Below are 24530 nucleotides of genomic sequence, written 5' to 3' on the forward strand. Positions count from 1 at the left end.
GCTCATTCAGAGCGCACTCAGTAAAGGCCAGACACAGAGATCTCTGGATCCCACTGCTCTACCGGCACTCCCAGTCCAATACACTGACATGCCCACATCCCATGTTCTCTCTTTCTCTCTCTCTCTCTCTCTCTCTCTCCCTCTCAGGTCAAGGACTGAGATAATTGCCAAGTCACAGAGGAGATTATCAGGCAGTTTTATTGATGGGGGCAAAAGTTCACTTGTGTTTTACTAACAGCTCATACAAATTCAAGAAGACACCAGGCATCTTTGACTTCACTCAGAACATTACCTTGACCGGTGCAGTGTTGACTTTGCAGATATTTTTAAATTGACGCGATTTCTCATAATTAAAAAACTCCCAGTAAATTCTAAAATGAAAGATGAAATATTTTAAAACATTTTAAAATGTTTTTACACGTTTACATTACTGTGCACTGCTCTGCTGCCATCCAAAGCCAAAACACAGTAACTACGTATTTTGTTAAAGCTTCTTTAAGACCAAAATCTGGCATTTTGATGTCTGTTTTGCCATACAAATCATTATTATGACATAGAAATATATAAAAATCCTGTACATGTAGACAGCTAAGGCAAGAAAGTTGGGAAAGTGGGTTCTTGGACTACACTGTATACTAAGTGAAAGCCAGCTTTTGAGATAGCTACAGCTAGGGGAGCAAGAAACAGAACCAACGATGGAAAAATTTCTCTTGTGGGACTGACAGTCACAACATTTCAACATCAAGTAATTTACAACAAGTAATGGCAGTCTTTATTGTAAAACCTCCAGAAAACAATTACCTGAACAAGGAGCTGGATAATGGCCATTTTAATTTACCAAACTGACACCATTAAATGATGAAGTTGACTCTGGAGCATTTTCCATGCTGTGATATTTAATAATAAAAAAAAAAAAAATGCTATCTTCCATTTATCCTGCTCATTTAATACAAAGGTGGCACTGACAGGGCTCACCGTCATGATTGGCGGTAGTAATAAGATGTGACGAGTGAGAGGGAGAGAGCTGTCAACACAGACAGTGATAGTAGGACTGATCATTAACCTGTCCACCGCAGTGTTACGCACAGAGGAGATGATTAGTTCACCACACACTTTAACGCGTCAGCCACAGGGTCAGCTCTTGCTACCTGAGAAGACATGTTCTCGTGGCCTGCATGTGTGTGGTGTCATATAATAACTGGTGTGTAAATGGGGCCTTTGTTGAGTGTATTCTCAGTTGTGCTGAATTAGTGTGTGCTCTCGCGCACTGCGTGACGTTGACGCCAGTACCTGTCATTTCTTCCTCGATAACTGGTAATATAAGTGTCCTTTTCCATTACTTGGATGTCTCATATCAATTCCATTGCATTACTGGATTGTTTTGAAGCAATCAATACCGGAGGCTGATGCACTTTCAGATTATATTTGCGACAGTTAAATTGTGTGTTTGAAAAGTTTTTCCTTATATAAGCTACAGAAAAGAAGCTATTACGTATCTGTAGGCACATACAGGCATGTATGTGTTGGGTTGCCCACCCCCTCAGCTGATTGTTGACCTTTACCTGGCCTGTATTGTAGTGGCGCAGTCCACTGGCAGCTCCAACCACAGAAGTGTTTTTTTTTCCTCCTGAACAAAACACCCTTTCTGAAATGAAGCTCTGATGAGAGTTATTGATGTTAAAAAGTTCAAGTCGTAATTATTAAACTTTAAAGAAACTACAACTCGGTGCTTGACCAGTAGCACTGATTTTTATGTTTCACAAGTGCTGTGAGCTGTCCCTCAGACACCCCATGCTGATTGTGAGTGATTGAGCTTTTTGTCTTCAGCATTTCCAGGCTAGAAATAACTTGGCTTTTCTGATTTGTTTTGTTTTGCTTTTCAAACCAGTATGTTGTTTTGATTAATTACACCAAAGCCTACATGCGGTCTGTAAACCTGGTTGATCAATCACTGTAATCCTTCTGAGCTGTGTCTGATGGACTTTGATGAGTTCTCATCTTGTTTGTGATCAGTTAAGTCACCACATGAGTGTAGAAACAGTTTCCTCACGCATTCAATATATAGCATTAGCTGCTTGAAATAGTCACTGTCTGTTTCACTGAAGGTTTAATGTCCAAAAACCGTTTTAGTTACTTAATATTTGCAGAGGCAGTCAGTTATTTTAGTGCCCATTGCCCCTTGAGAACCTTTCAGAAAGACAACAAATATTCCAAGATTGCTAAATGGTTGATCAGGCACCCAAGATTTATATATTATCTCAACCTCATCGTATACATTTGGTGGAAACAACGTGAAATTGTCAACAATTAGCTACACTCTAAACAGCACGTGATATGAATCCTAGTGGAAATGTTTGAAGTACCTTTTCAAGTTGAAACAAATGATAGTACAATAATTATAAAGACAAATTTGCATGATCATTAGTTTCTCTGAAAGCTCTGGGTTGTTATTACAGGTTCAAAGTTGTTTTGAGTCTAATTACTCCGGAAGATTGTTTCATTTGCATGTGAAATTGTCCAATTTGAGGCAGACTGAGGCAATAATTTTAAGCCTTACAATAACAAGAAGAAAAAAATATCCACAAGTTATTTCAACTTCTTCTTTTGTTTCTTCCAAACAGCCCACTATTGCAGTATGCAAAAGCCTTATAGTTCTTGTGCTGTAGAATATTACTGTGTAGGAAGGCGCACCAGATACTGGTAAAAGCAAACACGTTAATGTTATCAGTTAATGCTGATGAGTACAACAATGGTATTAAAAGTCAGTAACTATTGATATGTGTGGTTTATTTAAGATAAATTATAAGTGTCTGGAAATAAGAAAGAAATAACCGTTAATTCTCTTCTCTCCAGTGTCTCTCACGATTCTCTGTATTTGTTTTGACTCAGACAACAAAACTCTGTCTTCCTAATCAGGGCCGGAGGACGGTTCTCATTACAAGTGGGGTGAGATTTTTCAAGTAGGCCACTAATTTACACATATTGACTGATACTTTGATCCCAGTTTTCTCATTAAATATCTTGATTGTATGATGCTACGGTTCCTCAGGGCACAGTCAAAATTGGTGCTTGGATGAAAATAACTGTAAGGGCAGCTGATACACACATAATGTATTTTTTTTTATCTACCAGCGAAACTCTTTTATTATATATCTGAATATTTATGAATAAAATTACAAATTGGGCCTAATTAACATTTTAAAAGGCATATGTAGTACATTTCTAGCCATTTATGCTTGAAAATTGCTTTCGCTTGCTTTCTATTAGGCTCGTTCGACAGCAATAGGCTGTTAGTTGTGGCAGAACAACAAAGAACAAACAATTAAGCAGCCAGTTCATCAAGCCATGGTATGACAACCACTACACTCCAGCATAGTTTACTTCACAAAGCATTCCTTTTCAGCACCATGGACAGGGCCCATTTAAAGATTGCAGAGCTTTATCTGCTCTAAGAGATGTGGTGAAAATGCCTGTTGCATGTTCACAAAATAAAATAAATGTCAGTCAGCACCTTTCAACAGCGTGGTAATTACTCTATGAGGGCTTGACCTTGAGCCTTTATGTTGCTTTCCATAACCTACACTGTAGTCTTTCAGGTTGGGTGTTAAATGAAATCCCCCAATGCAATGGCAAAGAAGCATGTTTTTTTTTTCTTTAATGGAAGAAAAGACATCATAATTTCCCTTCTTTTTCAGTCCCCTATTTACCTTTTAATCCTTTAAGGACCTTCGGGCTGTTGTGGGCTGATATTTAACTTAGCAAGCTGACAAGTCCAAGCTGATGTGACACCACTGATCAAAGTGACACATTTAGCAAGAGGCACATAAAATGTCAGCTTGAATCTTTAATTTTCTGTCCATGTTGACACCATTTTTTTTTTTGTGCAATAAAATTGGCAACAGCATGTTCATTTAATTATTTATTTTTCATTTACAAAAATGTAGAGAAATAGTTCCTGTCAACCCACCCTAACATCAAATAATGAATTTAATTACTAACCATCAAAAATAACATAAAACAGAATAAATAAAAGTCAGGAAGGGCTGAAGCTCCCTGTGGACCCTCAGTATGCACACCTTAGCTCTTACAGTAGCTGTTGTTGACAAACACGCTTATTGTCTACAAATAAAATACCTCAAAGTCTGGTTGGGGGCTGAAATCACTGGATACGCACACTTAATGTTTACTCTTGAAGATTTAGAGCAAAGCAGGGCATTCTTCATTCACCCTGTGTGTGTCTAAAATTACCGACAGTATTACCTTCAAGTGTCACCTGTGTGTTGAAAGAAGTTTGAATTTAAAAGACTACAGCAGAGCGCTTTGATGTTAGAATATTTATTTGGCGAGAGAGTTTATTCCTTTAGGAAAGATGGCGACATATGGAGGAAATTATTTCACAGGAGTGTATTGAAGCTCTGTTTCAGTGGCATTCAGCTGATTGTTTTTGATTGTGTGTGCGCACACCTGCGTGCCTGTTTGCATGGTCCTTATTATGTTTTATTGTGTGTGTGTGTGTGTGTGTGTGTGTGTGTGTGTGTGTGTGTGTGTGTGTGTGTGTGTGTGTCTTCCTCTAAAAGGAGTGAAAGAAGTCTCATGCCAGTAACTCTCAGGAGGAATAGATGACTCCACTTTCATCTGTCTAGCCAACCCTCTTTCTGTCGCTCTCTCACACATGCACACACACACACACACAGTTTTGCTTTATGAAGAGTAAACACATCATCTGGACTTGTCTACTGCAGTCTTTTATACTTCATCTCCATTTCTATCCTTTGGTGAACTGTGTTTTTTGTATAAGTGTGTATTTTCACCCACGTGCTGTCTGACAGTTTCTACTCTGCCTATCGATTTGCCCCAAAGCAGCTCAGTCTCTCTCTCTCTCTCTCTCTCTCTCTCTCTCTCTCTCTCTCTCTCTCTCTCTCTCTCTCTCACACACACACACACACACACACACACACACACACACACACACACACACACACACACACACACACACACACACACACACACACACACACACACACACACACACACACTTCCTCTCTTTTCCCCCCTGTTTTATTATCATATGCTGAAAGCAGGGTTAGACTGCATTGCAGTTTTTAATCAGTGGAGAGATACCCCTTCTGACTACACAAGCTTTTTTTTGGCAAACTACAACACGCTCTCTAATTGCTGTTCATCCTATAGAAATGTGATAGTGACTGTGTTCTTGTACAGCTTTATAAAACTTCAGAAGTTATCACATTTTAGTTCAGGGTGAAGGAAGGAATTTAATCAATGCAGGTCTTCAGCGCTACTGCAAAACAAGTCAGTGAATGTGGATTTTTACAAAGGTCATTGCCAACGTACCGCTTATTAACCCTATATTGCCTTTCAAAGCACCAGGGTTGAAACTACTCACGAGTGTAGGAAAAAAAAAAAAAAGAATCGCAGCACTTAGGAAAATGCAATACCCATTTTAACAGTATCTCTTTACACACGTCCACCAAGGTACACACACACACACAGGGCCCTGGCATCCATTGAGTTTTTCGCTTTTTCCCCTTTGTTGAAAAGAGAGAAAGCAATAAAAGTAGCTGCTCGTAACTGCGAGTTGTCATGTTTCATTTACTTCAGCCTTCACTTGATGGCTACATACACACTACTGGTTAAAGCTGCATGTCATTGACAATGCGTCAGCTTCGACACCGGAAAAATTAATTAACGAAACAGCTTTGTCCTTGTATTGCAGCGTAGAGCTGGTAAGTCCTTGTATTATTAGTATGATAAGAAAAAATGATTTGTATTTCAGTCTAATTTAACCCTGTTTGAATGGTTAGCTTACATGATGCTACGTGTTCCAATAGTTCCTCTATTAGTATGTTTTCACTTTTAACATCGCAAAAGAAAAGGCTCTTCGGATGAGGACTAACCAGAACATAGCGCTGTCTCAGGAGTTGTGATTGGAATTGCTGGTGTGTAATCTTACCCAAATCTAATAAAGAGCAGGACAGAGCTTCTAACATAACCCTCAACTCTGATAGCATCCAGGATCAGGCTCCAAAGAGTGGGGAAAAACTACACTGTGAATGTGCCACCACTTTTAAACCGTTTCCTTACAATGGCCATAAAACAGCCCTCTAAACTCTTTAAATGCTGTTAGTCACTCTTATGGGAGCACCGTGTTTGCCTCTTTGTGCTGCATGGTGAGAGATGCAGAGCTCGACAGGACTGCTATGTCTAATTACATAATGAGCAATGAAAAGACATTTGCTATTTGGAGGAGAGGTTCAGCAAATGATTAATTTAAAAACAAAAACAAAAAAAAAGTTGTCTTCCAAACAGGGATGCGGTGATGGGCCATAAAATATAGAGTCAGTTCACAAATACATTGTGCCATTAGCATTATCCTGCTGTCTAATTGATCTGGGGATAGACAGATGGGGGTAGGTTGGGTGAGAGAGTTCCTGAGATTGAAATTATTTAAAAGCAGAATAGCTGGAAAAAGCACATACATTAGATGAAAAAGCAAAAAACTGTGTTGAGAAGCAGATATAAATATCCAAAGAGGTGGACAGATGGGTGCATACAGTGTGGATATATATTTAGAAAGGCTGATTGACTGAGAGACCGATCTAATTTGTCAGCACTTCTCTGCTAAGTGTTATAGTATTGGCTGACAGACTCGTCTCTCCTTCTCTCCCTCCTCTTTCTGCCCTCCTGCCCTCTGTTCTTTGTACAACACCACAGAGAAAATGTTGATTTTAATCACGAGGCATAATTAATTACCATCCTTCCTTGTTAAGAAAATAAAAGCCTCACAGCCACATAGTAATTGGCAGCAATTTAATCTGTGGTCTACTGTAGGTGAGTTTTGATGAGTTTGTGTATGTGTGTGTGTGTGTGTGTGTGCATCTTTGTGTGCATCTTTGTGTGCAAGTGTGTGAGAGGATGTGGTACGGGGGTGTCTATTTGCATGTGAGAAAAGTGCTTATGTGGACATGTCTACATGTCAATTTTTTGTGTGTGTTGTAGTGAGAACATGTAATCAGAATATCTTCAGGGAATCCCAAGGTCTTGCGTACCCTTGAATTTTCAAAGATGATGAATAAATGTGGCCATAAAACTTATCAAATGCTTCAATAGCTTCAAAGTGTTCAGTATTCAGTGTTCATAACACAGTAAGGCAATAACAATGATGAACAGGCTTTGGGTTGCAGTTTGCATTCAGTGATGGATTTGAGAGCTTTAGATTGCAGTGAGGGCTTTTTACAGGTAGTTAAGATTCCATTTCTGTTTCCCAAATGACCTCCATTTCCAGAGGGTCCTGAGCTTCAGCTTTGCTCATTTATTGCTCAATCCCCCATCATAAGGCGCTTCGCTACAGCGCCAAGCACGGATCTGCTGTTCTGCCTGTTATTTAACCTGTGCTTTTTATGCATAAATTAGAGATTTACTATGCCTAATGTCTCAGAATCTGTAGGAGTATCATATGCTTATTAAAGACATCAGCTGATGTGAGTACTGCTTAATAAACAGTCATCTGTTGGACCAGTTGTAACACAATTACAACAGCAAAAGGATTGTTTGTTACCCTTTTCTGCACACTGTTCATTGACAGTCAAATAAATGATGGACAGGAGGCAAGTCTGTGAGATTTAGGCACAGTGTTCTTGTTGTGGTGTTGAGCTGTATTGCAGTTGTATAAAGAGAAGTGTTTATGTTATTTAACTGTCTCCTTATTGATATAAATGTCCATGGAATCAACACCTCATCACAAACAAAATTATATAACTTTCATGAAGGGAGGATTTATAGCAGTTTTCATTCGTTTTAGCAAAGTGTACCTAATAAACTGCTAACTGAATGTGTATAACACTGACCTGAAGTGAGTACAGCTCATTCTGAGAGGACCATGAATGTCCGTATCAAATTTCATGGCAATCTGTCAAGTAGCTGCCGAGACATTATGAATCCAAACGACAAATGTGAACCTCATGGTGACGCTAAAGGAAAAGTCAGGGGATCAACAAAGTCAGACTGATTCATGCTCTGAGGAACATGAGTGTCTGAATGAAAATTCACAGAAATGCATCAAATAGTTGTTGAGATATTTCAGTCTGGACCAAAGTGATGGACTGACTGACATCACCATCTCTCGAGCCACACTGTGAGCATGGCTGAACATGGCCTTGAGTATGTAAAAAAACACTCAAGGACACAGATTTTTGAAAATGTAGAAAAACATCAATTTTTTTCTCTGTCTATCCATGTCTTAAGTGAGGGTTTTTGTCTATTCCATCACTCTTTGAGGACCAGAATTACCTCTCCTCAGAGATCAGCTGTTCGATAAATCTATGACCAGTAGACATTTTATGGCCACCCAGTTAGATCCTTTATCAAAATTAAAGTTGTCACATGCAAAAAGAAATGCCTCCTTTTGAAACATACTTGTGTGACATTAGTTATTGCCATGGCTCTAGCAAAAGCGACCTTAATTTGCTTTTGCCTGCACAGTGACCTACACAGCATAAAACAGCTCCCCTGCAGCCCTCCACTATGGCTTTTTAACAAATATCTCTTTGATATATGTTTTATTTAAAGGCTTTGTAATCCAGTTATGTAGACGCAATAGTCACATGCAGTGGGGCATGTGGTTCTTCTGGCCGCGTGAACTCCACAGAATTTCAGCATTTGAACATTCACTCAGCTATGCCCACTGCTGTCAGGCCATTTAAATCAGTATAACTAATTTTCTTTATGTAACAGTGAAAAGTTCGATTATAACTTTGAAGGCAATTTTGCATGATGTGCAAGAATCATTGTGGTGGTCTTTGGCATCTTAACGCAACTATTTTTTGGTATGAAAAACACATTGCATGGTATAACAGCCGGACTTCTCTAGAGCGCTCACAATTTATCTTCCCTTAAGAAAAGTATTTACTGCCTCAAAATGCATTTCATTAAATTCTTGTTAATAGGACAGCTTCATTTGCTAGCCCAAGTGTGAGTGCTTTGGAGCTAGATCGTCACCAGTACTGATAGAAGTGCACTGATTGAATCTGTATTAAACCAACTTCATTACAAAACTGTTCTACGATTAAAAATACAGGTTTAAAGAAGAAGTTTTTATTTACAGGTTTGTTCACAGAAAGTTCCTGGTGTCTTAAAATGTTTAAAATAGGCTTTATACCTTTATACTGATAAAATATCGCCAGGCTTTACATAGAAATCCAGTCGTGTAAATCTTAGAACACCACTGAGGCTGAAAGTATGTTTTATGAGTCTGGCTGCAAGTGATGTACGTGTTGTGGTTTGTGTGTGTGTACATGTAATGCGTGCGCGTGGGACAGAGGCTGTCTTTGCAGCAGCCATGCTTTGGCAGGTTGTAGTTTTCCCCTCAGAAATCAGCCGCTCTCTGAACTGTTAAATCACACTAGAAGCCAACCTTTGAGAAGAAAATTAATTACTTTCCCTCCGCTGCCTCCTCCTCCTCCTCTCATTTTTTCCACATTAACCCTCCCTCATTCCTTTTCACTCTCTTTTCTCGCACTCTCCGTCTCAATCTATCTTTTTCTCATAATAGTATAGAATAGGTTTAGCCACAGGTGATTTTTCTTTTTTTTTTATGTGCCATTACATGCAAATTCTTGTTCCTTCCCTTCACTCCCTTATTTGAAGGCTTTGTTACTAGTGTAGATTGACTGTGTGACTGCACAGTTCATTCAGGTCTTGCTTTGGCAGAAATGTCTTGCTCACAAACTCTACTGCAATCATTATGTTGTCAAGTTTGTTGAGAGCATGCTTCATTTGAAATCAATGAAAACTGCTCTCCTGTTTCTGTTGCGTTTGTGTTGTATTGTGTCCCGTGGAAGGGGCCAAAATAATAGATCAGCGAGATGCACGTCTCCGTGGATGATGCTGACATTTATCATTTTTTTCTGTGCCACTGCACATGTGGCAGGATTTTAAAGAAACAGACGGTCACTCGGGCCTGAGCACTTCACTTCAATTACCTAATGTGTGCTTTGTTCTCAATGAAGTGAGGATATCTTACAATCAGAATTTTCACAGCATGCCTTCGCTTTTTTGGTCTCAAATTGATTTACCTTTCTCATCAACCTGCTTCCTCTTTTCCACCTTTTTTCCTTAGGTCCAGATAGAAGATGTAGAGAATGAGGACAAACGATACGCGCTCTTCCTGGAGCTGCTGGAAGCTGCTCAGAATTGGGAGGACTTTCAGCTGCTCATGCTCCTCCTACAAGCATGGCCACCTATGTTGAAAGAGGAAGTGTAAGATAAATTATTATTCCTGTTTCCTTATTTTTGTACTTTTCAAGGTTAAAGTAATTATTTGGCTTTCTTTCCCACATGTGTAGAGTGGTATCAATAGTCTCATCTAACTCTTGGCAAGAACACAAATAAGCATATGAATGCAGATAATGTCATGTTATTACAGATTGTGTGCAGAACACCAACAGTTTAGCTGCTGATTTACTCTCCATTCTTTCTCACTTCAGTTTGTTTGTTACAGAAATCAGGGACATATGAACACATTGACGTTGTAATAGACAACTTCTGTGCAATGTGTTCTCATTTCAGTAAGAGTGGGAATGGAGAATTGTGATTCTAATCATTCACGGGCACATATTGCCCATAGACTTTTAGAGTTGGAAATGAATGCAGGCATCTCCACAAAGCTTCAGGCTCTGGGTTTTTCTTTTTTTCTTTTTTTGCACCAGCTGGCATCTTATGAGCCTCAGCCAGTGTTGGCTCTACTATCGATAAGTGCCTAATGACGTGATTGCTCTTCTTCTGCTCCATTGTTCTCGATTAAAAGTGAGCGATACTCTGAGGACCACTGAGACAATACAGGGTTATGCTGTCTGGAGCTTCCAGTTCAGTCAAAGCAGACGGCATATCAAGCAGTTTCAGTGAGCAGTTTAAAGCAGAGTTCTTATCCAGCAGTTGTTAAAAACTTACAAAGACATGTACAAAGCTGTGTACAAGTTAGCATTATAAACTCTGACGACTTTGCAGATGAACAAGAATTACATATGTTCGTTACTGACGCATGAGTTTACAGGCCCACACAACTTGCCTGATGGGATACATGCTCGTTCAGTCAAAAGAAAACACCATGCCAGGATCAGGCGGCACAGTGCTTGATCACTGTGTGATCCCCGTGACCACGGCCCTACTGTAACTGCCTTAAGTGTTAAGGTGATCAAGCAGGGGGAGTCTCAGAATATGTCACACTGGACGAGAGAAGGCAAGGTTTTTGCACATCTCTGTTTGCATTTTAGTCATATCAGAAGCACTGTGAAGACAAAAAAAGACAATAACTGATTAAGAACCACTCTGTTTTTCTTTGTATTTAGAGAGAGAGACTCTGTTGTTTGACTCTGATGTTTGAATGATTGCAAAGAAGATATGCCACGGTTTATCAAAATGTTTTTCTGCTCTAGAGCATAACCCCACTGAAACAATTAGCAAATGATTTCAGTGCATTTCGACATGCTTTCCTTATTTATTTCTAATTTTAGACTAGAAATATAGAAATATCCACCCCCTGTCCTACTGATATCATAGACACACTGTTTTGTTTACTGTGTGAATGAGGTAGTACATGAGGCAGCTGCCTGCGGGAACTTAGTTTGATCAATTAGCAACATTCAGCACAGCAAACTACTCTGATAGTTCCTGGGCCGTCAGAACGTACCACCCCAGAAAGATTTTTTGGGGCCATAAACTATGACTGAGGAGCTAAATTTAGACCTTAATTCCTCTGGGTTGAAATGCAGATAAGACTCCTGAGTTCCTGAAATGGTTCCTGGGACACTGGAACAGTTTGTGCTGTGGAAGCAGGACATTAGATGTAGAATCATTTTTCTCACTCACTTTGGGTCATTTTGAGGCTGATATTGTACCATCTGATCCAATGTAAGAGACAGCAGCTGAGTGTGGAGGTGAAAAGCAAGATAAGTGAAATCAATGAAGTTCAAAATAAGATGAAAATCTTTTTTTTTTCTTTTTAGAGTTGTGGCACTGAGAGAGAACAGAATGGAAAGCTTCAGGAGAAAGCATGAAAAGGTTATTATTTATCAGAGTATTTGTAATGAACAGTAGAGTTGTCATTGGGCTTGTGAGAAGTCATTATCTCTTCTGGCACAGTGCACATTCAACTGTGAAGCAGCAGGAGAGACGGGATTAGGTTTGGACAACACAGCTGCTTCAAGTTCACCCCTGGATTTTACTGACACTCCACTGACTTTGTCGGTGTAGCAGCTGTAGTCAAGCCACTACTGCTGGGACATTCAGACATAATATTCTTTTTTTTTTTTCTTCTTCTAACGGCAGACTGATCTGGCAGTCTGTATTTCATATTCAAATGCAAACATAATGTTACAAACTCAGCCTCTGATTATGGATTTTGTTTTTTGTTTTTCTCGTCTCTTTAGTCGTCCTCATTTAAACCGCTCAAGGTAATTTGCTGCAACACGCATACATACACCATCTATGCTGTAATGTGCCTCTTTGAGTCATAGAAGCCTGAAATTTAAGTCTGATCTGTGTTAACTGTGCATTTTATATGCAACGGCTGCTGCTGTTCAGCGCTCGTAATTTGAGACATAAAACTCAGAATAACTTAACCTTCAAGTGCCTCATTTAAGTTGGTGAAGACTTGAGGGCCTTATATCTTACGTGGTTAACCTTAACCACTTGTCTGACTCAGCACTTAATCCTCGTTAGGATGGAAGTGTGTTTACTCTGTGTGTGTGTGTGCTTGTACTTCTTTCTTTGTGCGGACCAATTTGAATTATGGACCTTATGGAGCGAAGACATTTTTGCCGTTCCTCACTTTCTGACACAGCTTCAAAGGGCTGTTTGACTCATGAGACTTGGTTTTTAGGGGTCAGGTTAGAATTAAGTTAGGGTGGGGTTAGGCATTCAGTTGTGGTGGCAAAGGTTACCTTAAAGGGCTAGGTAATTCATCATGTGAATGAATGTTCTCACAGAGATAGGGGTACAAGTTTGTGAATGTGTTTGTGTGTCTGTGGAGTGAGGATTTGTTCCAGTAAGACTACAAGAGGCTGTTTTGGGAGCTATATTGAGTGTTGCATCTCAAAAGCTTATCCTTTAGTCTGTCTGCATAAACTGAGTCATGATTCAAAGCACGACTGGAGGCTGGCTGTGACTCACGCTGCACCCTATGACAGATTTGGCGAGAGCACAGACACTCAGTCGCATTCAGCAGTACCTCCCTGTCCCCCTGGTAAAAGCACAGGAAGTAGCCGTGTGCCAGCAGTGCAAGTGGACTCTGTTTGCTCCCTTGGCCGCATCGTCTGAAGGTGAAGCAGCTTGTCAGGATGAGACACCCCCCTAGCTGGATGGAGAGCAGCCTTTTCCACTGACAGGCACTCAAAGGAGCCCTGCTGTCTTTGTCTCCTTCTCATTTGCAAGCTCTCTCTATCACTCACTCACTCTCTTCTTTTGCAGATATACATAGACACTTAGGATCTTACCACGGGGCCTCCTTCCTCTATTTAGGACACACTTCAGCAGCCTAATCTGAACTGAGGCTTCAACCACTTGAAAACTTTCCATGTCTTATCATATAACCAAGGACTTATCAGCATGTTCTCATCTACCCTTTAATCATGTGAAAACAAAGCACACAGTATGTTCATATCAGATTCCTCCTCTCATCTCCAATCTCTTCCTTTCACTGTTTCTGGCTGTTCAATATTTAATGCACTGCTAATCATGTTGATCACATACATAACTTCCAGCAGTGCTTGCATGTTGACGCCTAATTTCGAACCACTGGAAGCATCTTACCTCCTTTAGAGTGGTGCTTCGTTGCTTGTTTCTGTTAGACGAGTGACGGCACTGTTCTAACTGGGGTTAAAGAATTTTCCCCCCTGTACATTATGGGAAAATTTCAAGGCTCAAAAAATATAATTTGATTCTCTTCCTGAGGCTTGGCACAGACATAATGAGACTTTGGCTTTGCATTAGCAACTGCAACCTCCATAAGCACTAACATTAGTGTTAGCCAGCATATATAGGGGCTTTAAAATGGTACTGACTCCTTGTCACGCTAATGATAATACTAATAAAGTAACCAAGATCTAATTAACAGATAATGAGTTGTTCTGTGGTTTCCATCCTTTTTGTCTCCTATCCCCAGTATGTATTAATAAAGATCCATCAAGGTCATACTTCCTTAGCATCATTGGCATTTGCCGGCCTTGGTGGGAGTTAATCGGTTACTCAGGAGGCATTAGCAAAGGTCTGGAAGAGCTCATAAAGGAGCGTGTAAACAAAGTGACACCTCTCACTGCTGGCAGCTGTTCCCTGGTGTTCACACAGAGCGGGAGAAAATGCAGCATGTAGGTGTTTAATATTAACTGCAAGGAGTTTTGTGGTCAAACATCTTTCCTCCACACTTACGTGTCAGCGTCAGAATTCATTAGATCGTCTGCAAACCCCTTGATAATTCTGTCTGCTGTCATGTCAGCCTGTGACTTGAAGGGAGCTTTATGCTGTTATTCTTATGTGGCTGTTGTATTTTTATTATTCATCATGTACATTTTCATGCAGTATGGTGCACATACAGCAGTCAGCTGCTCTAACCCGTTCATTGTCTGACACGATTACCATCTGGCGACACAGGACTGCGGAGTAATGGATGAATAATATTACTACAGTTTTACATGTTGTGATATTGTTTTGATTTTACTGTGTATTGTATATTAAAGTATACAGGGCTAATATTTTAGTTGTTTTTAATGTACTTCACATGCTTACTTTTATGCCAGTCTATGTTTTCTCTGTATTCGCCTCAGCGGAAGACTGCACACATTCATATCCACAGCCGTGTCTTGCTCTCTGTTTCCAGGGCACAGTCAGAGCGTAACCCCTGGGTGGTGCTGACCTCGGCCCTGCTGACCCGCTGCCAGGGGTCAGAGGTCAAATTAGACCTGGGTCAGCAGGTAGTCACCATGGTGTGGGCTCTCTATAACACCAAACACAAGCTCCCTGTACAGGTAATCAGAACACACACTCAGAATACACACTTTTGTGTAATTGCCCATGAATGCATCTGAAAACCCGATCGAATTTGTCTGGAAGTCTACCTTTTAGAGTAAAGACTATTTAAATAAAAGATCCAAATTCTTTTTCCACCACTACAATACAGTGAGGATAGTGAAAAGTCTTATCTTGGACCAAAGTGAAATCTGTCTTCCACACGTTTTCCATTCATCAGCTATCACCACTGCCATCAAAATACGGGAGTGAGCGTGTTTTTATTCAGTGTAACATCAGTGCGGTGCCAGCATTTTACCCCATATCTTAATACAGGAGCCTAAAGCTATTAAGCATGTAACCCACAGCAACGTGTTAGCATCAGCTCAGTGCTTTTTGCAATGTGCTATAGGCACTAGCCGCTCTTTGATATCTGACGGCCCCTAATGCTATTCATGCCCTGCTGAGCACCATGGAAATGGTAAGCCTAATGCCATTCTGTATGTCTAGCGCCAGCTGACTGTGATATTAGTTTAGCGCTAATGCTATTCAGTGTGAATAGGCTAGTGTCCGCCTTGCTGTCTAATATTAGTGTGGGAAGAGGGTGGGGGTGTGGGGGGAGGGGGAGAAAGAGGCCTTTTACTCTCTTCTGAACAGCTTTAATTTGAATCTGCTGGAATGAAACCGCCAGAGCATGTGGGAGTTAGATTGCATTGTGATATCCATATATTACTGGATGAGACTGCAACAGGACTGTGTGTGTCTGGTGAGTGTTGTGTGTCTGTGTGTAGACCTTTTTAAAAGTATTATGTGCCTGTGTGTCTGTACAGTGTATGCACATCGATTAACCTTCACTGTTCCTCGCCTACTCTCTTCCCTCTGTCTCCTGCTCTCCCCTTTTCTTCTCCTCCCCTCCTCTTTTTCACTCTGCCTCCTGATTACATTTTCTACTTTTACTTTTTCCTCTCTCCTTCTGCCTTTCATCCATTCATCCGCACATTTATAAACTCATCTATCCACACTTCCTCTCTCTCTCTCTCTCTCTCTCTCTTCCTCCCTTCTTCTCCAGTGTGTCAGACACATAGCCAACTTGCTGCTCCAGAACCAGCCCAGCTTTCAGCAGCCTGCGCTCAAGCTCATGGCTGAAAGCCGTGATGAGGAACTGCTGCAGCTGACTCTGGATCAGATCAACAGCATGACTGCAGTAAGTGCTACTGTAAAAGTGCGCATGGTACATATTCAGATGCAGACAAAGTGGACTCCACTTTGGACAGAAATTAGGGTTGCAGATTATTATTTTATATTATTATGACCATTAAATTAATCTGTTAATAATTTTTAAAGAACTCGTTAATTCTTTATTATGTAAAACTTGACAACATAGTGAAAAATGCACATCAAAACTTTCCTGAGCCCAAGGTGATACCTTCAGCTTACTTTTCTGGTTCAACTAACAACACAAAACCCAAAAGTTTTCACTTTTCAGCAATGCAAAGACAGTAAAGAGCAGCAATTCCTGACATCTGAGAAGGTGGAACAAGGAAAAGTTTGACATTTTTGCTTGATAAATGGCTTAAAAGCAGCCACAAGAGGAAACGGCTGATGAAAATGTGATGGAGGAAAGTCTTGTCTATTCCCTGACAAGAGGAGGCAAAAATGATAAAACTCTCTTTACTGTTGTAAGATAAGAATAAAATTTTCCAAATCACTCTTAACATTCAAATAACCTAACGTTCATCCTCTTGCTAACTGTCCTCTAGTTTTGGGAAGCCGCAATCAGATAAGAGAGTAATCGTTTAAGACTGTGTGGGCCGCTCTCCTCTGTTTTCCGATCAGATAAGCAATTGTCACAAAGTAGGCCTCTCAGACCCAGCAGACCCTCCCTTTGTTCCTGGATCAGATAAGAGAAAGCCTCACTATTAAGTGACAGAGACCCTATTAAATGAAACATTAAAGCTCCTATATCGGTACACCTGAGCAACACGCTGCTTTTATCCCACAGAGAAAGGAGAGAGCGGGTCTGAGGGAAGCAGGGTGTTGACGGTGGTAAGAGAAAAGATATGTGATTTAGATGTGGGAAGAGAAAATCAAATGGAGGAGGAAAGGTTGTTGAGAGAGAGATAGGATAAGAAGGGGATTTACAGAGACAGAACAAATGAATGAAAATGTATAAGTGACCAAGACGAGGTAGAGAGGACAGAGCAGGATCTCTGCCTCCACATTCCCCGTCTTCGGCCTAAAAGAGGAACACAGAGAAGATACGTTGGGGAGAGTTAGAGAGGGGTTATATGAATGGAGTAAGACAAGTATTGTGTCACACTGCTTTGAGAAATAATCTCGCCTCTGCTACCTAAGAGCTGAATGAGCAGGGGCATGTTCGGAGCAACGCAGAGCTGTGTTCATCTGAAGATAACATCAAGAGAGACAAAGAGAAATCGTCTTACATCTAATACATCTGATAGTGTGTTGGCTTGGTGCTCACAGTGGAGCTGTATGCACGTGTCTGCAGGTGTGTATTTGTTTACGTGTGCACTTCTTCAAGGGTGTGAGAGTTTCTCTTTGTCTGTGTGAGAATCCATTTGCTGAGGTGTTTTCATATCTAGTACATTTTTGTACTAGTGTGTTTTCAAGTACAGTGTTTCTGAGTGCCTGACACTATTTTAAAGGACCTGTTCACTCAGTTTGTCAACACATAGGGATGAGGGAGGTGGGGGTCTAACTCAGGATATCTGCTGATACAGAGAACCAATCCAATACCAGTTCTCTCTTCTCTCCAGTTTTAAAACCTCTGCACCTCACTTCTTGCAACTCATCATAATCATTTAAGGTAACATGAAGTGAGGGATTGCTGGGTCAGCAGCCTGCAGTGACTGAAGGAATGTAACTGTACGTGACTTTAGAATGACACTGACAGCACCATAGTATCATGATGATACTGATCCGGTTTACTGAATCCAAGCTTCTCTAACAGCATCCACACACTGTGTTTGAGATCTCAAAACTTTTTGAACTGAAACAAAAATGAACAGGTTCTTCATCGGTTGTTTTTGCCTGATAAACACAGCAAAACTGCATTTTCCCCCCAAGAAAAACTGATTTCACTACATACCTCTAGTGCTACCAATCCATGCAGATAGTTTGGATTTTTATCTGTCAAGGTTTTGAGAAAGCTGTGTCTGAAATTTCTGCTCAAAGTGCTTTACAATAAAGAACTTCCATGCAAAATGGACATTAAATAAACAAAAAACAGGGATAGAATGCTATAATTAACCACTGAATAAAAAAACATGATAAAATAAAATTTAAAAAACTTAAAAAAAAGCAGAATATATAAAATGCATAAAATCAAGTAAAATACAGCATTTTAAAAGAAGTGCATGTGTGCAAAGCAAAGCGCAGGTACTGAATAGTTCACACTGATGCTCCTCTAACCCTTGTGCCTCACACGATTTTCACCATCATGAGCAAATTTAAGCTGATAGAGGAGGACGGCGCTTGGACGCCTTTTATCGGATCTACAAATAGCCTGGATTTGTCAGGAGCTGGCCATTAGCAGATCAGTAGATCTTAACCGGGGAGGATCAGAATAACTAGATTTTAGTTCAGCTTGGTTGATCAGAAATTCAGTGAGCGTACTGAGGAAGCTTAACTGTTAATTGAATATTGTTATTATTCTGTCCTTTAAGCGTTTCATTGAGGTTTGCAATTTTGTCAATTTTCTTTTCATTTATCACAGAAAACGGCGTGTGGTTCCCTAAATGCCACTAGTAATTTGTTTACTTGCATTTTGTTGTCTACATTAGCAAGCCTGAGGTTGACTTTGGCCCCAGTGCACCATAAATTTATTAACTCTCGCACTCTGAGTGATTGACAGGCCTTATCTTCAAGCACTGCCCCACCGTTGTGTGTGTTCCCGGGCACTTTGCTGTGTATCTGATGTCACAGACTAGTGTGCACATTGTTTTCCTCAGTGTCAACACAGTTTTGTTTTTTTTTTTTCGTAGAGGAGATGCCCCTAAGATTACGATTAAAAAAAAGATTAATTCTAAAGATTAGTTTTTAATTAAAATCGTGTTACAGAAAACCAGTTAACATGAGAAGTAAATGGAAAAAAAGTAATTTATGTGGCTGTAGTGTGAGATGTGTGTTAATTTTGTTTCACATTTACTGTATCTTGCTTTCCTGCGATATGATAGGTTAATAGGTATGCTGAGCGCCGTTAGAGGCTACAGTAGGCGTTGAAGAATAGAAGGAGGGAGGAAAGACAGAAGTGGGAGTAGCGTGGATAATTTTAAAGGGAGACAAAGGAGTAGTAGAGAGAGAAGGTAAATGTATATTGCTCTTAATGATGCAGGAGTACATTGTGTGGGCATACAGGCTTTTATTTCTTTTCTCTGGAAGAAGCAAAACGTGTGGCTTCTCATCTCCTCTCCTGTCTTTCCTCAAAGTCACTTCCTTTCCTCTCCTCCCTTTTCCGCTCGGCTCCTCCTGGTGAAGATGTATGGTGCTGTGGAAGAGCAGTGGAGCAGGGAGCCAGGGGTTAACACCACCCTGACTAATGGGAGACAGAGATAAGGGGCTGATAAAAGCTGTTCTGCCAATATGAATGAGCTGTCAGTGCATCGTACAGCATCTATGGATCCTGCTGCATGTGTGTGCAAATGGAAAAAGGGTAGAGTCTTAAATATGTATTTAATGGCTACATACATGCATGTGCCAGGTATAGAAATAAAGAAGGTTAAAGAACAGCATGGTTTTGTATTGCGGAGTATTTGTATTAAAACAAGTAACATCAAATAATTTCACTTGAACATGTTCCTGTTTGGGTGCTTTGCTTACATGCTTGTCTATATTTTCACACGGTTTATTCTATTTTCACTTTTAACATTACAACAGAAAAGGTTTATTGGATGAAGACTATTTGGAGAGAAAAAAACACAGTTATGCTGGCTGGTGTAAACTTCCCCGAATCCAATAAAGATCTGGACAGAGCTATTGACTTTAGCCTCGCTAGCATCCAGGACAGTGACGTAAATGTAGCGAGTGAATCATATGCTAATTCTTGGCCTTGGAGGTAACGGTACTGGGTTACTGTAGGAAGTTAGTTGGCTGGACATGCCAACACTTACAGCTTATGAAGCTTATGATAGAGCATGTTGTTATCCAGTTCCTTACACATTTGCGCCTGCCATGTCTTCTTACATTTGATAAGCTACGATTGGATAATCACTGTTCGGGGGGGAAGGGTTTATGGATCTGTTAAGTAATTAATTAGTTGCTCTACCTTTTTCTTCTTCCCTGTCAGTTTTTGCACCTGTCACTTGTTTTTATTTGCATGCATGTGTCCTTGTGTGTGTGTGTGTTTGTGTAATCAGGTTAAAAACCACTCCAAGGTCTCCCAATGTAACACAAACACCTTGTCTGCGTGCCCAGTGGAGTGAAGACAGTGGACTTTGTGTGTGTGTGTGTGTGTGTGTGTGTGTGTGTTTGTTTGATTGAGTGATTATGCGTCTAATTGCTTGTTTAAGTGGGCTTGTTTACAGCTTTGGTGCCACATTGGCCCCGTTAATCTAGTTGTGTTTGCTTGCAACTCAGTGCGCTGATCCCTGATTTGCTCACTGCATGTATGTGTGTTTGTGTGTGCTCATGTGCGTCACGGCCCACTTTTTATTTTTATTTTTTGGCTTCACAGCCTCTTCTTCTGTCATTTTCAATCATGTCGTGCTGTAAGCAAGGGCTGTTTGGTGTTGTGTGTATGTGCATGCAGTTTGTAGCACCACTAAAGCCTAGGGACAGTTAGGATGGAGAGATCGGAGAAAGGAGCCTGATGAAGGAGAGAAAAGGAGGAGAGGAGGAGGAATGGAGATAGTTGTGTGTTGTCTGGCATTCCAAAGACGCTTTATGATTTAAATGATAAAAGAAGGCTTGGCCATGCATTATGTATTAGGCATTGTACGTGCACGGTAATTCCAATTAAGCTCTCAGCCGGGTTTAGCTCAAGGAGAGAGGGAGGGCGGAGAGAGACATATACAGGAAATGAGAGACGTGCAGAGCAAGAATAGAAAACAAGGGTGTGAAAAATTGACCAAACCAATCAGGCAACATTTAGCGACCATTGAAAACAAGCAGGAAATACAACCTTGGCTGTCTTTCACAGGGCGAGGCAGCAAGCAATGAGAAGGTAATAACAAGAGCGAGAGGGGGGTTGGACATCTTATGGCCGCAGTTTGATGTGTCAGTTCTCTTGTCACGCTGAGTGTTTGTTCATTCACTCACAGCGCACGCAAGCGTGCACTGCGAGCGTGAGCACACACAGACACGTGGCAGAAGATGCCTCTTGTTTTCGCTTCACTGAAGAGTCAGACAAGGTGTTGTTTGAACCTTTAGAGAAGACTTGGAGGGGCTTTTAACCTGACACACACACACACACACACCTGTGCACAAAAATACATACACCCTAGGACAGGTTTTCATGTTCTCTAAGCTGTTGACCTTTCAGAGAGAGAAAAGAAGACATGATGGATGTATTCCCTCTTCAATCAGATTCTATTTGCGCTGACCTGTTTGTAAAGACTGGGTCTGAACAGGCTGCTTAGGAAAGAGAAAGAGTTGTGAGGAGGGAGGTACAGCAGATGGGATGGTTAGCTGTAGAGTCGACTCGGACGTAAGAAAAACTTAAATAACTATGTTTGACCTTTTTTTTGTCAAATATTGACACCACTCTCATGTTTTTACGTTAAATAGCTTAGTTAGTTAGTTATGCTTAGTTTAGCATTAACACTGGAAGAAGGGGTGTAACGTTTGCGGCTCTGTTAAAACCACAAATGATCGTTTTTTCACTTCAGTTTTTGTACAGAATAAACAAACATGTTATGCCATGTTAATTAGAGAGCTTTAGAGGTGCTGCTAGACTGATTTTGTTGCTGCTGGACAGAGACAGGCTAGCTGTTTTCCCTTGTTTCCAGTCTGCATGCCAAGATAAGCTAATCATCTTCTGGCAGTAGCAGCATTTTTAATGGACGGATATGAGAATGATATTGACTTTCTTGTCTAACTCTGTGTGTTTCCCAAAATGCCGAATTATTCCTCTAATTGCCGTCTGCTTGGAATCACTCATTTAGACAACAGAAATTTTCAGAACGATATGATCATATCGTCGTGATGTGATTCCACTGAAAGTTGATAAATGAAAATATTGAATTATCACCCATCACTTCCATACTTTCATGAAGCTTCACAGTACTAGGAAGTGTAAATTAGTTATTAAATTAATTAGATTAATTAAAGTATTGTCAGTAGCTGCAGAGAAAAAGCGTAGCAGGAAATTAACTCAGCGATGTCTGTAACTTCAGTAAAGAGTAAAAAGGAAGGAAAGATTTTACATTCAAAACGGGATGTATAAGTACAGAATATTTGAACTTCGTCATTACTGTCAGCTGTCTACCATACACTGCAAACTCACGGTGGGTGCAAACGCTGGACGAACATCGGTTCCTGAAATGCGACTGAGCTGCTCATGATATAAAAAGGACGTAAAGTTATCCGCTCTGCTCTGATATCAAGATTCCCCTCCATCCCTCCATCTCCCTGCTGCTCCTTCACATCTATTTTCAGCTCCACTGTCAATCTGACTGACTTGAGACTCAAATCTGCTGTCTCTCTTGACACCGCCAGACAGTAATAGCCTGGGAGGTGTGTGTTTGTGTGTCTGTATGTGTGTGTCAGTGTCAGTGTGCATGGAGGACCAGGCCTGTGCTTGAGCTGTCTTCCATTATGGACCAATAAATACAGAATTTAAATATATTTATACGTAGTGGGTGTTTCTGTCTGTGTGTTTATAATATGTCCATATTCCCTGTCTTGAAACTGGTCACAGTACACAGCAACAAGACTGAATCCTTGTCCTCTAAATCTGTACACATCTCATGCAGCCCAAACTCGGTGCATGTTATAATTTGTGCACGTGCTGGTTGATACTTTCTAAACTGGTCTCCCCTGCAGCCATGCAGGTGTGGTATGTGAAGCATCTACCGTGCTGGCACCTGCATTTCCCCTCCCTGATGGATGATATTGCCACACATTTCAATCAGAGTGACATAAATATGTCCTGCGTCTTACTTTTGGACGCCACCTGGCAGAGCTTTGCGACCAGCGGTCTTCACTTGTCTGCCATGCAGATCTGTGTGTATTGTGTAGGTGTGAGCTCTCATTACAGGCAAACGTTGCAGGTGATTTCAGTGATTTGCACGCCTTCAGGTCAGATCAAGTCGTATTTATTTGTTTGATCATATTATGCTTCTGAGTGATACTGAGCTTCAAAATAGGTCAGTGTTCACTGCAGCTCCACAACTTATACGTATGCAGAACATTTGTTCTGGGCCTCTGTTGATGCTCCAAAATCAAAAGTTTGAAGCTGAGGCTGTTAAGTTGTTTTGAAGTGCCTCTCCTCGGTTCTAGTGTGCATTCAGCCCTTGGAAACAGTTGGTGCACTTAAAAATGTATGTATCTGATGCTTTCAGTGCATGCCTGTCTTTCTCCTCTCCGGCTCGCTCCCTCCATCTTTCTCTGTCATACATTTTCCACACTCCTAAGCCTTCCCGTCTCTCTCGTCTTTCTTTCCCCTAATTCTCATTATAACTGGATGACCCCTTCATCTACCTCTCTCTCTCTCTCTCTCTCTCTCTCTCTCTCTCTCTCTCTCTCTCTCTCTCTCTCTCTCTCTCAAGATTCAAAATTTCTCCGTCTGTCTTCTCTCTGTGGCGCTTCTCCCTCCCCTCGGCTTGTCATGATTCATCTGGTCCCGTCTCTCAATGTAAGGGAGAAATTAAATATTAATCATGCATGACATACTGTATTTCTCTAAGTGTTATATGTCAACCCTCGGTCTCCCTTTCTTCGCTGTACCAAAGCAACCATGAACTTATATTTAAATGGTAAATGTATTTAAATCCAGAATGCTGTTACCGAAACTGTGACTCTTGGGACACAGTGATAATGTAAAAGTTATTTTGTGTGCAAAATATGATCAGTAATTCCATAAGGGGACAGTGTCATCGTCAATGACAGCAGTTAAATGTCGCTCAATTCTCATGTGAGACGTTCAGGTTCACTAATATCCGTCATCACAGAGTGAAGTGATCCTTTTTAAAGGGTTTAATGTTTTTAAGGATGAGTTGTCCTTCAAGGAGAGAAAAATGGAGCGAGGCCGGCACAGAGATGAAAGATTTTAGAGGTGAGAGAGAGAGAGAGAGAGAGAGAGAGATTCATTCGGCTCTGTTCCCTTTCTCTACTACATAAGAGAAGACATGAGCTGCACATTTATAATTGATCTGCCTCAGCTCCAGAAATACCCCAAAAGGGACTCACTGTTGTCTGTGTGTGTGTGCGCACACATAATGCGTGTATAGTTGAGCAAGTGCAAGCTTAATAATAGAGACAGCAAACAGGTGAGAGTGTGCAGAGGAGATGGGCTGAGTCATGGAGATCGGCAGAGTGACGGACTTCCAACCCCAGCA

General features: G+C 40.8%; 1 protein-coding gene across 2 annotated transcripts in view; it reads left to right on the plus strand.

Moving 5' to 3' along the window:
• Positions 1-24530, plus strand: part of nbas (NBAS subunit of NRZ tethering complex) — a 141240-nt gene that overhangs the window by 114775 nt on the left and 1935 nt on the right. The window contains exons 50-53 of one of the 2 annotated variants that reach the window (XM_041064337.1): positions 10136-10275; positions 12444-12467; positions 14888-15035; positions 16085-16219. In XM_041064337.1, coding sequence (XP_040920271.1) covers positions 10136-10275; positions 12444-12467; positions 14888-15035; positions 16085-16219 — 447 coding nt within the window. The remainder of the gene's footprint in view (positions 1-10135; positions 10276-12443; positions 12468-14887; positions 15036-16084; positions 16220-24530) is intronic. The other variant, XM_041064338.1, reaches the window with a different exon arrangement.

The sequence above is a fragment of the Toxotes jaculatrix genome, chromosome 19, assembly GCF_017976425.1.
Source record: "Toxotes jaculatrix isolate fToxJac2 chromosome 19, fToxJac2.pri, whole genome shotgun sequence".
NCBI classification, from domain to species: domain Eukaryota; kingdom Metazoa; phylum Chordata; class Actinopteri; family Toxotidae; genus Toxotes; species Toxotes jaculatrix.